Source organism: Battus philenor, unplaced genomic scaffold (assembly GCF_028537555.1).
Source record: "Battus philenor isolate CCGP_79_NKW_IND1 unplaced genomic scaffold, ilBatPhil1.0.hap1 SCAF_16, whole genome shotgun sequence".
In the NCBI taxonomy this organism is placed as follows: Eukaryota; Metazoa; Arthropoda; class Insecta; order Lepidoptera; family Papilionidae; genus Battus; species Battus philenor.
This window is the reverse complement of record NW_027181678.1, coordinates 793,980-809,070: the sequence shown is the minus strand read 5'-3', so window position 1 is coordinate 809,070 and position 15,091 is coordinate 793,980. Positions and strand designations below refer to the sequence as shown.

The following is a 15,091-nucleotide window of genomic DNA, read 5'->3' as shown; positions in this document are numbered from 1 at the left end:
ATAATATTAGGGCTATCGGCAAATTTGAAGCCGTGTGAAATAATTAAGAAAATAATAATACCAATATTAAAAGGTAATAAAAGATTGTAGGAAAGAAAAAAGCACGCCTGTAGGAACTACAACGCGTCATCATCAGAGACGCATCGAACAGGAGAATCCCACGCAAAAGCGCTCTATATCAGAGTTCCCCAAAACTTTTGTGTGTCGTAGACCCCTTGCCATGTTTTGTTTGGTAGACCCAACCCTACTTACCTGATATTGATTTCCTGTAAATTTCTAACTGTAGTGAAGTTTAGTGTTATAAACTTAAAGTAAAAACACATGTTGACACACATAAATAAACGTATTTGTCCCACATTCGTATTTATATAGTGACGAATCGAACAAGACAGTGCAAGGTAGCAAAGCTCTGAGACTGCGACTCTCAGGTTTTTACAAGTTCAAATGTATTGCGACCACAAAGCGAATACCAACATCCTACAACTTACACAATTTTATAAACATATATAATAAATGTTTTACTTCATAGGTACTTTTATAAATAATGTAAATGTTTTGATATTATAAGATAGTATGATGTAAGTAAATAGATACCATCAGTGTATGTGTTGAGATCCACTATCGTGGACCCCCATTATCATTTCATGGACTCCCAAATTTTTTTTCGCTGACGTAGACCCCTTGCAGGTTGTCATAGACCCCTAGAGGTCGATATAGACCATTTTGGGAATCACTGCTCTATATTAACGTCGTGCAAAATAGAGCACCCTACAATACTTCTCGTCTTGTGTTTGGCTAATTGTTTTGTGTTATTTCATTGGTCGAATAATATTTTCATAGTTTTAATAATTGGTATAAATATGGACTAAGTTTGATCACTATACTCATTTCTGCTTTGGACTCCGTTTTGTTATTACCTCCAAGACCTACCAACCCTAGGCAGAATGCCACACGCTCAATCAATATTAAATGAATTATGGACATGATTTTATACTTTCATTGCGATTATATTATATTTAAAAAGATCTAAATAATTAACAAAAAGTGTTTATGATATGCATTTTATTCTTGAAAGTATTTGCAGTCTCCAATAAAGTTATTTAAATATCTTTATTTTACAATCGAAATATTAGTAATTTATACCCTCACTTATAACTACGAGAATAATTATTCTTTGGTTGAACGCATCTTCCAATTTCTTCAATGTGTCTCTTTCTCTGTCTTGGATTCATTCAATACTTCCCCGTGACTTCGATTAGATATTCAACCCTCCATCTATTTGCTATTCCTACCTTTCTTTTTCCTGCTAATCCCTTCCATTTTATTATCTATATGATCCATCATTTATATGTAATATTGTAAGTTTAGTTTGCAACACTTGAAAAATAAAATAAAATTTAAACTAAAAAAAGGTGTAAGGTAGAATCACACTTTGATTACGACTCTTGAACACCAGGTGGCATTTGACATATACCGAATAGACAGATCCAAATGTCAATTAACATTTCCGTTTCTCTGTATCCGATGCGTCATAAATTATTTATAATCTGCTTTCGATCAGTTTAATGAAATTGCCACAGCGTGATGTTCCTGTATCGATAATCGAAGACGTGGAAACTTGTTTTCTTTCGCATTTGATTTTGCACACCTGACACTGTTCACATGTGTTAATATTTATACCAGCGTCAGTATTTTTTTTCTTTATTCGCTATGTTTTCCTGTTAGCTTCCTCTATCTCACGGATAAACTGATAAAGATGATGGAAGAACGCAGAAGGGCCTTCAATTTGGGTGATAGACCAGATATTCCACCATGAATGTTATTTATCAGTTCTAAATTTAAATTTATATTACGACTTTTATATTTCTTCCTTCAACATAGGATGCTCTATATATTGTATTGACTACAACCTGAATCTATCATCAGTTCGGAAAATAAATGCTTCAAACATGAGAATAACAGACGAAAGAAATTCGGTGAAAATGTGTATAATTTTAAAGAAATAAATCATATTACAGATTTATAGATATTCTAATTTCAAAATAAATAAATTAATCAATAAACAATTAAACGATATTAAAATTTGTCATATGAACTGTTTAGCGCGAGAAATTTTAAAAGTTATTTGTTTTTTATTTTAAACTTTCCCAAAACTTCTGCGCAATTTTGTAATTTTTTTGCGTAACCCTGTACAACTTATGAAACTTTTAAAAAGGCGAATGAAATCAGTTAAATCAGTCTGAAGAATTTATGGCATGTAGCACGTAGGGAAAGAGGTATTAATTTTTACAGATGTAATATATATATATATATATATATATATATATATATATATATATAATATATGTACATACATTATTTGTTTTCGTGCGCCAAAACCAAGGTATTTTGACTACATTTTTTCAATATAATACACGTCATGTTTTTACATAATCATTATATTTATCAGTGAATTGATGTGCTATTTAATATTGAAACAAAAATCATGCAATTCTTAAATTACATTACAATGGGTGTGGCGAAAAATTCAAATTACGCGCTAAGACAAATGTCGAGCGAAAAAAAAAGACGTGTCCAAATTTATCTTGCATTTTGGCCAACCTAATTTACCAATCCACCCACGCACGCTGAAATATGACAAGCGATTTTGACACTTAGAGAATGATATCGCGATGCAAATACGTGTGATATTTCTGTGCGCGTGTGATCAGAGTTTTGCGGTTTGAGGTCCCGCCTACACGCATGAAACCTTCACTAATGACGCTCTTAATATTTCTCCATCGTCTCTTTAACCTTGTGATCTCTAATGGCATAGACTTTATACAAAAACTATACACGAAGGTGCTGAAATGTTAGCAGTGCTCAGTGGCGGACATAATCCTTGTCCAGATGCCAACGGGGCACGGAGGATTCTCCGAGTACCTTCACAGGCTTAAGAAAGTCCCTCCTGAACCTAAATCAGGAGTGGACCAGACCGTGGTGCATCTAATAACCGGCAGTCACGTATTTTTGGCGCGGAAGACGCGGATTACCAGTTTCAGATGCAATAAAGGATAAAAGAGGGAGGAGAGGGGGGGTTGTTTGAGCCCTCCCCCCCTCCCCTAGAGAACGAGAGAGAGAGAGAGTCCAGGTAGGATACCTGTAGGAAGGAAGGATTTACAATAAGAGCCAACAAATAAAGGATATAATAATTTAAATAAAACAAAAAAAGAAAGAAAAGTGTCAATAAACTGCAATACTTTTAAAAGTCGATTAAAAAGAAAAGTCGATTAATATTAAAAGGCAAATAACGTTTAAAAAACAAAAGTAAAATAAAATGCTAGTTTAAGAAAAATTATTAGAGAGACCGGAAAGTAATGTCGCTTTGCTATGTTAAATTCACACGACTAGATTTTATACAACTTTTAATTTCTAATCAACAATATATTCACCTTCGTTATATATATAACAACCTATTGCCATTTAGTACAGATATTTTCAATGCCGGAGCAGTAACAAATCAATCGACTTTTCTGTAAAATATATCGACAGAAACGATATTAATTTCCTGGTACCCTAATATTATTTGTATAAATAGTCCGTGCTTTACCATGGCAGGGGAGCACGAGAGGTAGCCTAAAACGAAGACCAATCCCAATTAAAAAAAAGTTAGCAGTGAAAATTTATATAGACATAACAGAATATTGAACACCGCCTGGGCCACTGTGGCTGGTGGAATTTCGATAAATCTGTTCTTATATGATCTATATAATAATAATAAATCTTTATTTCATTCATTAAAAAAAAAAACAGTTTGCACTGCGTGTCATCATGAACGTACTCTCTTTAATCTATTACTAATTTATTAATTACACTGTCCAAAGCTCCCAACCGTTAGGTTTTACCAATGGGTACAGGACACCGGCGCGAAGGTATGGATCTATTTATGGTAGATCTTTCCACCACTGTCTCTGACAACAGTACTCTTTAAGGTGATTGCCTTATGCGCGTACGCAATACCTAACTGTCCAAACAGGTGATGGAATTGTAGGTACACGTCAGGGCAGCTGGCTCCTACATTATCCGGACATGGTACATGAGTTGTAGGCGCACTCACTTCCCCATCACGGGATCTAGTCTAAAGCAGTGGCGTACCAAGAACTTTTGCCGCCCGGGGCGATCTACAGTTTGCCGCCCTTTCTATTATAAGTCAATCAAATAGTGGTTTTTATAAATTAATACACATAAATAAATTATTAAGTTATTAATCAATATTAATTAATACACAGAGTAAATTTTTTTAGACATATTTGTATGCACTCGTAAACATATTTATATAATATCTACTCTTCTAGCTTTCATACTAGAAAAATCGTGTATAATGCTCTCAAAATTTATATTATTTGTAATTTCTTGTTCTATTAACAATATTGCAAGATTTTGTAGTCTTAATTGACTCATTGTAGAACGAAGATAATTTTTAATCAAGTTCAATTTTGAGAAGCTTCTTTCGCAACTAGCGACACTGATTGAAATTGTTAAAAAATTACAATGTTGGGAACAGAATTTTCATTTATTATTCAAGAAAGAAAATAAATATGAAATGAATAAGTTGCATTTTACAACTATAAGTAAATATAAAAAATGCCGCCCCTAGGTACGCCACTGGTCTAAAGTATACCCGGATGGGGTGTGTATTATCCTCTTGCTGATCAGGCAAGTAACCTTGCTTCGGTAACTCGCGTGTTGCCATCCAACGAGCTACCGCGTGATGCCGAACGCCAGGACACACACCAAACCAGGCATACTAACATATCCCACATCTATAGATAACCACTTAGCCACTACAAATCTGACAGACAATAAAAAATAATAAGTAAATAAACACAATTTAAAATGTATAAATATATAAAGAAAAAGAAATAAAAATGAACCAAATAAACAAAATGTAACTACCTGTAGTTATTCGTTGAGAGAAGGCGACGTAAGTGAGGCGAGATTTAAAAGGAATATTAAGAATGAAACGAAATGCAAGAAATTGTGACGAACAGAAGAGCAATGAAAGACATTAAGATGGAAGGAAGAAGAAGGAGAAGTTTGGAAATAGGAAAATTTGGAGAATAAATTATTATTGTAACTGTTACCCTTGTGTAGCCAGGATAGTGGAATCACAAGAGGCCTCCGATAGCGTGGGCCGTTGGTGTCGGATTCGTTATTCCTCATCAGATTCCTACCGTTCACGCATAGGCACTAGTTCCAGAGTACACTAGTCCAATCGGACCCGTAGTTCCGCTTGCTTCAGTCGAAGCCGAGTATATCTTGAGCCAGAGATCACATCATGGATTCCTCCACCGTCGACCAGTTCAAGATTAATAATAGGCTCTTCGCAATATCTTACAGTCTTTAGTTATTTTGGCCACATCGCTCAATGTTATGGATGTTTCTAATTTCTAATTATTTTAAAATTACAATTATTAAAACACCACACAATCGCATGTTGTGTTTATTAATAATTTGACATTTCTTTTTTTTTTTCTTTTTGTATTGGCAATTTTTAAATTAATAATTATAAAAGTTTTTATATGTCAATCCGCAACACACAAAGATAATTAGATAAGGTCGACAAACCACTGGTTGTAAGGAAAGTAGACGATAGAAGACGAAGTCGACGATCACCTAACCACTGGTTTGGTCAAGTGAAATCAATTTGAATCTTATGTAAATACATAATTGGAAGTGTTGTACAAAAACATGCAAAAATTCGTGTCACATACTATTTTTATGACGCCTTCAAATTTACGGCTGCAAATATGGCCACCTTACACCTTTTGCGTGGATAATTTCTTAAGTAAACATTACAACTTATTGCTTTGTGATGCTCCAACTAAATGCCTATTAAGAAATCGTATTCGAAAAGAAAAGAAGGCACAAGGCTATGCTGCTATAATAATCAAAACAAGGAAAATTGTCTATTAATCAAAAAATCAAAACGTAAACTAGATAGGTTTTTAATATTTTTATTTAAAAAAACAGTTAAAAACCGAAAGTTAATCAAATTTTTCCTTATTTGAATTTTACCAATAAAACAGTTGCAAAAAAATAACGCATAAAATGTGATTTAAATTTTGATTACAATGAAACTTGTTTCTTTAATATTAAAACGGTTATTGTATATCATTAAAATGGCGTAGAGAACAAAGAGACTCGTTTCGTAAAATAGTAAAACAATCTTGTAAACGGAAGCCACAATTCATAAATAATGATTTATCTTCATTAGTAGTTTCTCGCGCGCTCTCTAGAAACAACACGTAACTTCCAGAAGCCGTTACAAATTTGAACAGGCCATGATTTCAGTAAACAGAAAGTAGTTTTCTGTGGGCGTGCAAAAGCCAACTGGACGTGTATTACTTCCTCAATTAGCTTCACTCCTAATAGTGGAATATAATTACGAGCCAGGGGGTTATATTGCGTTCGCAAATACATCTTCGTACTCCGACGCGAGTAACATTTCTAAGAAGGCTTTAGGTGGTCGCAAATATGACCATTGTTTGAACAGTAATTTGGACTGGTCGAGTCTTTCAACCGCGCAATATTATCTGTGCGCAACAATCGTGCGAATATCGACTTTATTTTGACAGCTAGACGTCAAACTTTCCCGCCATCAGCAGTGTTGCAGACTTGAAAGTACTCTTAAATTTAATTGCAGAATCCTTTCGCGGGCGCTCGCAGTGTGTGCATGCGAAATGTGTTAATTTGAAAATGTTTGAAATACGACGTTTTAACGCGATACGCGAATTCTCTTCTGCGCGCGTTCACAGCGTCTGCTTTTATAATTTGGCGCGAAAGGTATGCCGTTGAATAAATACTATTAAAGATTTTCCGGTCCCGCTTTTAATAGAGCTGAATGTTAGTTACAAACTAGCGTTTACCCGCGATTCACACGAATAATTTCACTTTAAATTGAACAAAAATAATTGCTTTCTTTTTTTTTAACCGTAAAGTTTAAGACAAAAGAAACATTTATCGACCAAGAATTCTAAGTTTAATTAATGCCATAATAATAATAAAAAATACTAATAAGTTTAATTTGTTTTACGGTAGTACAAAATCGAAAATCAAAATTTTCATTTTAAATACTAAACCTATGACATAAATTGTAAATAATGATAATTTACATGAGAGAGCAATGTTTGTAATTGACAGATTTACTTTTTTTATAAAATTTTAAGACAGCTTTCCAAAAATTATAAAACACATCTATACGAATAAATAAAATTGCGAGTGCCTGTTTGTAATACTAAAATAAACGCTTTTTACTACATGTATATTAATATACGTTACATATACCAAGATCACGTTTTTTTTTAATTTTTGCCTGTTTTTTGTCTGTTAATTTGGGCAAATTTTTAAAATACCCGGACTGATTTAACCAGGTATTATACTAGAAGGTAGCTGAAGGAATAAATAAGAAGTAACACAGAAGCCACTTTTTTATAAAGATTCTTAAACGCAATAAAAGTAAATAATTTGTAGGAGTTATATTACGTCATCGTGAGCGGAATTTCCATAGAAACATAATTCTTTACATAAATCGGGCAAAAGATAACAATACTTATTGACTTGTGAATGGTCGATGATTTTTAAGGTTGGTATTGGTTTAACTTTAAAAAGGTGGTAATCTAGAAGTAGATCGTGAAGCAAGAGTCGACATTTTAATTTCTTTCACGTTTATATGATACTGATATCAATATAAAGCATATTTATTTTTAAATTCATGTCAGCCGATTTACTGCCGCTGTAAGTAACAGGCCCCTAAAATTTGCAGACGAACGCTCTTGCGCTGTTCGTAAAATTGAATTCTTTTATTTATCCTCAAGTACGTAAACAATTTATGTTATTAATACTAAATGGAGAATAATGTAAAAGAATTATCAACATAATATTGAAATTAAATGCGAAGCAACCCATGCGTCGGACATAGTGTCACCGGTGACTTGAATTAAGAACAACATAAATAATTGGTCTACACTCGTCAACGCAGAGCGACGCGAGGCGTGGCTGCGACCGCCAATGGTTCGCAGGCGACGCACGCGTGCGCGCTGCGTGCCGCGCGTCGCCGTGTCTACTCTCCCTAACACGCGACGTCATCGGCTGCACAGTCATAATTATACATGATCGATTAACTGTCAACTCATTTATTAAATCGATTATTGTTAAAATAGATATTAATCGAATTATAAACTATCGATATGTGTCAAAAGATTTCTTTTTCGATTTGGATAAAAAGAATGATATTCATCGAGGACGCTTAGCCAATTATTAAGGAAGCGATGGTAGAATGGAGAGACTTACCTCGGTTAGTTTTACACCATACCGGTTTAAGAAACCGCTAAGCTCATAAAACTAACGCTCCAGGAGTGATCAGGAAGTGGTTGCACGCACCGTAATGTTAAAAACAGGACATTATTAGGGCGTCGTGAAAAACAAACAAGACATCAATGAATTAAGAACGTAAGTTTTAAATTAAAAAAAAAAAAACTTTAAAGAAAGTTGGTAAACACTGTTACATGTAGAACTGCTAGCACAAAAAAATCGGAAATATTAAACGTAATTGTAAAGACAAAGGTACGGAACATGCCAGTGGAAATAATCTTAAAAGACCCCTTGAGGGGAAATAAGGATAAAGATAAAAGTATAAAGTGTCATATATTAGAGGAATCTGAAAGTAATGTCGTTTCTGTCGACATATTTTACAGAAAAACCGATTGATTGTCACCGCTCCGACCTTGATTTTCTATACTAGATGACAAAAAGTTGTTAATAACGAAAGTGAATATTTTGTTGATTAGAAATAATAACTTGTTAAAAATGTAGTCGTGTGAATTTAACCTAAGAAAGCGATAATACTTCCCAGTCCCCCTAATATTACATCTAACTGTTAAATTACATTTCAGATGGTCTAAAAAAGATAAATATTAAGGATATTTTAATCTGCTATAAAATGCTTTTTAACGCGCTATTTATAGCATATTAAACGCTAAAAAGATTTGACTAACTGCTATCAGCGCTCGACTGCCTGTAATCCGTTAAAACTGTTTCTTAAAGACAAACGTCATGTTTACTTTTCGAATTGCAGTGAATTTCAAATTTTAAAAACTTGTATGGTAAGAGAAATTATGTTAGGAGTATAAAATAGCAATTTTAACAGTGTTTAGAATATAAAAAATAAAAAAAATAAGATTGGTCGCTAAAATGTTCGGTCGTGAGTCACTGGAGCTGTTTTCTATATAAACAGGATGTTCAATAAAACCATGCTCGAACCCAATTTAGGATTTAATGTTTCTGGAATGGAGGCCCGGTAATTAAAGAGTAGAACATCTACAATGATGAGCAGTGGTATCCCAGCGGAAAGACCGAAACTCCCGACGTTGGTCACGGGTTCAATTACCTGGATACAGTGTCATATAATTCACACTTTGTGCATTAATTATATAGGATTGCCACTGCTTACAAACAAGTTAACATGATATTAAGTGTTTATACATCTTATTTATTTTTCATTTTATTCTGTTAATGGCAGATCCCAGATTTAGGTGACAAAAAAATCACTTGTATATTTAAATTCTGATTAAAATTTATACAAATATATATGTATTATTTATATATAATATATCGGTATTATAATATATATATAAAACATATACATACATTATAATACCTACTGTAATAATGTATATATATATATATATATATAAATGATTCCACATTGTCATCATTTTAATTATAAGATGGCAAAAATTCAAATTTAGCTAATTGTCAATTTATATTACATTTAGTGCTGTGTATCATGATAATCCAAAAGGTCCTATCAAAAATTTATGGATAGAACTATGTCCAACAGTGAACATCATTTGAGATTTATTCAATATTTAATAAAATCCTGAATTTTTTTTGTGTAAAATAAAATAATTCAAACATCTCTATTAAAAAGGCATTTAAGTAAAGGTGCGTACACAATAAAACACAGTAACCTAGTCTTTATTTTATTAATAAACTTCGCAATTTAATTTCACTTATCACTTAAAGTACATCACTGACGGAACTACTTCACCAACACCCGACAGACCGCGAATGGCTCTATAGACAAAACAAGAACATACAGACAGAAATGTCATAAATTATTGCACAAAAAAAATTATTCACTTTTATTTATAATCTGTAAAAGAATTGACAGCGCTACTGACAACTGACAGCAATAAACTTGACATAGTAGATACAAGCTTTTTGCCAGTTTAAATTTAATAGACGTATTGCTAGGTTTTCTTTAAACGAAGGTTTAAGCTCAAAGTTATATATTTATGATGTTTAGTACAATTGGAGGTAATAACATTCTAAGACGCGTTTAACTCATTCAAGTTGATCATTGACCATCAAAACTTTTTACAAAAAGTAAACAATTTGTTATAAAACCTAAATCGTCTATTTAAACGATATGATTTTTTTTTTAAAATGGCAACAATCCAGGCTTAATTTTATAACGAAAGACAATCTTGGATATTTCCTAAAACCAATTCTAAACATCACATTTTAAAGAACTTATACATATATTAATTTATCTGATTAATTTAACAAATTTATATGATTTTTTTTTAAATAGCATAACTTCGGGCTTTATTTTTTAACTAACGATTATAAATATTTTCAAGGAACCTATTCATGACAACACATTGTAATGAACTTTCACATAAAACATGATAAACAGATTTTGATTAGTATTTTTTTTAAAATGGTAATGCAACTACTTCTACCATAAATAACCATGGATATTTTATTGAGATGAAATATAAGGTGTCATTTGAAATTACTTACAAATAAACAGTGACAATTTATTTTTGATTAATTTAAAAGTAGTTAGTTGTACTAAGTTTACAAAAAAAAAGTGAAAGTAATAATGTCTATAAAGCCAAAGATGTTGATCAGGTCTATCAGGTGAAATCCATGCCTCATTTGGGCTTGGTCTCCTGGTCGGTGACGTATCTGATGTAGATGATGTCCTCGGGCTTCTGGTCCTCCGCCTGCGTCTCGTCCAGCTGGGAGCAGGCGATGGCAAGGGCAGAGCCATCATGGGAGAAACATAGAGATGACACCGCCGTGTTGTATCTATATTTTAAATATTATACATAAATTAGATTTTTAAAAAATATGACACTAAGAGTAGAGTTCTGTATATAAATAAAAGACATTTCCAGACTGACAGAATGTTCCAGGCGAAATGCTTAAAATTCTAAAATTTACTTGACAAATTATACACCTGCAAGAATTATAAAAGAATCAAGTGACTATTACAACATCCTTTATATATTCAAAATTAAAGTGATTAGATAAATAAGGTTGGTTTCAAGGCTTAGAAACTTGCAATTTCGTAGGAATACGCCTTTCGCCTATAGATCAGATCAGAACGACTTTTACTAAATTCAACCCAGGGGTGTAGAGTGGGTGTGGTTATTAAAAATAATTCATATTTTAATAGGTATAAAGTTCTTTAGGCAATTTGTTTTGGCATGTAATCATTGCAATAGGAGATTTTTGAAATTACTAACAATGTAGTGGGAGTCATGCAAAGTGGTTAAATTATAATCCTGAAAGGGATCTTTTTCTCAGAAATAGAGCCTTATTGTAATATTGTAGAGCAGGGGTGAGCAACCATTTTAATCAATGGGCCTTTTTAATCAGCAAAACCTTACTACAAAAAATAGTTTTATATATACATAAATTTTAATGTAAAATAAAAACAAACAAAAATAGACCAAAAAAAAACTAAATCACTAGAAATTTTTAATCAGATAGTAGCTACTTGTCACTCGGTTATGATTGGTGGTCAATTGTGATTAATCAAAATTTAAATAAGACATCATTTTTTAACAAAAGCGAAAATTTCTCAGGGCTCAAATAAATTTTATTAAAAATTTCTTTATTTAATGAGAACAATACTAATATTATATTAATAATTATAATAATTTTTAAATCGGTAGTATTCTGCAAAATTCTTAAAATTCTGGAACTAATAATTATAACAATATATTGATAGGAGAAAATCGATATAATAAATTCAATTTTTGAAAAGCATGGTGGGCTGCATTAATATCTTAACAGGCCGCGGGTTGGTCATCACTGACCTAGAGGTATATATATTTAAGAATACTAAATGTTTAGTTATAGTTCACGGACCTTTCCGCTCCGTGAACTCATATCTTACAAAGCTGTAAAAGCCTTAGGGCTAACAGCACTAGAAATATTTAGTACATAGAACAATAAGAAAGAGTGTTACCGGTGGAATTGACAAAGACGTTTCTTATTAAATCCATCCCATATGTTCACATAGCCATCAGAACCACCCGTCGCGAATGTGTTGTATACAGAATGGAAGCTTATTGCATTCACCGGGTAAATCTTTTCTAGACCTGCAATTAAAATTGGTACACAAATATTAACATTATTTACACTGCATTTTATGTACGGGATACTTCTAGACACTTCTGGTAACACAAAAAAAAATATAAAATGAGACAAAACTAAAAAACACTAAAAGTTCCATTAATAAATGGTCATATCATTTTTAACCTCTTTACAAAATATATTATATACTGTATGAGGTCAATGGTAGCCCAGTGGTAGAGGACTGAGACTTGCAGGTTCAATTCTCAGGAAACAATTTCAAACAATTCACCACGTGTATCTATATGGGATTGCGACTGCTCATAAACAAGTTTCAAGAGGATGCAGTAGTGTCGTCTGCATACCATAATACTGCATTGCGATTGCCAACTAACCTGCCAAGTGTGATGATTATGGTATATCCCCTCAAAGATATCTTTGGGGGAAGCCGCATACTCCACACTCATATCCGATTGTCTCTTTCCAAAGGTTGAATTGCAAAATTTATCGCTAGGTATTGTATCAAAAATTTAATGTTCAACTTACTTTTATAAATGCAATTTCTCCAGGCTTAAATAACCAGGGTGCAAAAAGGACTTAGTCAGAATGTTATTTACATAACTTGAAATATCTGGTAAAATGAATGTCATAATAGAAAACAGATATTCATGTTTAGTAACAATTTGCTGATTTTTCTTTAAAAAAAAAAGACAAATTTTTAGTTGAAAAAAGAACAAATAGCTCCCATTTTTCTACTTTCAAAGACAGATAATAAACGATAATTAACTTTCATATGTAGTAACCTGAATTTTGGATATGGTTTGTTTTACTATATTATCATGTTCTATTTTATTAGTGACTCTGTTTTTGGCACTAATCGGTGTAACATAACTCTTGAAGATGCCCCGTGGAGGGGTAAAACACGTGTTGAGTGATTTGGCGGTGGCGGTTGTGTGATTTGCGTTGTTTTCAGCACACGCATTGATCAGCGGGCTGGCGGGCAGTGCACTTTGTTGCACGACTACCGCTGCAGGTGCGGAAATGGTTAAATATTGGTCCTTTTCTTAGTTAGTATGGACTTCCGCGAGGTAACGCCTGATTCCATTAAATATTCTATTTTATTATTAAAACCATTCATTTTTGGACGCAATGTACCATACATTAATTGACAGGAAGTAAGTTGCTTATTTACCCCGGTGTAGCTTTTACACCTATAAACAATCACCTGTACAATAATTGCTTAATAATACATTTCTATATAACATAATTAAAAACTTACCACCATCCTTAATCCTGTGACATTTGAAGGCATACTTCTTTTTCTGGACTTCAGGATTACTGTCCAGATACTCCACAGCAACTCTTCCTTCAATCGAGCTAAGGACATAGCCCTGCTTGTTGGGGAACACTCGTATACACCTTGTCTGGTACTTCAGAGATGATTCCCGTCTTTGATTTACATGACCCATGTTACGAACATCCCATACAAATATCTTACGACCTGATGTGCCTACCACAAACTTCTCACCAACTATACTCATTGTGTAAACCTGAAAATATTCATTTTATTATTAATCAGGATAATAAAATTATAAAATTATCCACACCAGTTGTACCAAGGACATAGTGCTAAACTTCATTGGATTACCATTAAATATAATGAATATTCAAAATCCATTTTAAATATATAGAAAAAAAGTTTATTATTCAACAAACAAATATTTAATCAAAAGATACAGGAGCCTCTTCTGCATAATACCAGACTGCAATTGCCAACCCACCAAGTATTGCAATTAAGGTATATTCTTCCATAAATATTTTTAGAGGATACCTGTCTTGCAACGGGCATCTATTGACTGTACCAATATTGAGATGACTTTATATATACCATTTTAATTATTATTCTATAATAAACTAATTTACCCTTTCATTTCCCTGGTTGTACGTGCCAACACAGTTGGGTACCCGACTATCCCACATCTTAACAGTGCCGTCCCAGCTGCCAGTTAACACAGCATTCACCTCGTTAGCATATTCCACACAACGAATGGCACCTTTATGTTCACCAAGTACTGTTTCCGAGCTCGCATTAAGGTCGTACATCTTGAGGGTCTGATCCAGACCTCCACTATAAGAGTGTACAGCATCCTGAAACGAAAATTCAGTGTATTACTTAAAGGTTTACATAGTAATAAGTAAATAATATAATAGTTTACCCTAAAGCAAACGTCGAGAACAGGCAACTCGTGATTATATTTGTGTCTCTCAATATTCGAAGTCACGTCGTATAGCCTCACGGAACAGTCCCACGACGACACGAGCAGAAACTGACTGGATTTTGGCGCAAATTTGACACTCGAGATCGCGTCCTCTGGTAAGCTCTTCAGTTTAAACTCGGTGCGGGACTCCGCAACCCGTGTTACAGTCATTGTGGAAGCAATTTTGTTAAAAATTATATAAACAGTTTGAAAATAATAAAAGTCTGTTATGTTTTACGTTATTTTAAAGTGCAATAAATTGACAATAAACAGCATGCATAGCGGAGCCGTCACGAATTTTTGACAATTTTGACATAGTACAGATAATGTAACATTTTATGAGACCAAGGCAAATATTTATTTTGTTTTTTGGAAACGTATAAAATGAAATCGATTGTAACTAATTCCGTACTGTTTTA

General features: G+C 33.1%; 1 protein-coding gene across 1 annotated transcript; it reads right to left on the bottom strand.

Annotated features, from left to right (window-relative positions):
• Positions 1-10,616: 10,616 nt before the first annotated feature.
• Bub3 (mitotic checkpoint protein Bub3) lies at positions 10,617-14,980 on the bottom strand. Its single transcript, XM_068762310.1, has 5 exons — positions 14,631-14,980; positions 14,338-14,562; positions 13,694-13,964; positions 12,308-12,440; positions 10,617-11,139 (listed from the first exon to the last, which is right to left on the bottom strand). Exons 1-5 carry the CDS (start codon positions 14,841-14,843, stop codon positions 10,983-10,985), a joined length of 999 nt encoding a protein of 332 aa, XP_068618411.1. The 5' UTR covers positions 14,844-14,980; the 3' UTR covers positions 10,617-10,982.
• Between the last annotated feature and the right edge of the window lie 111 nt (positions 14,981-15,091).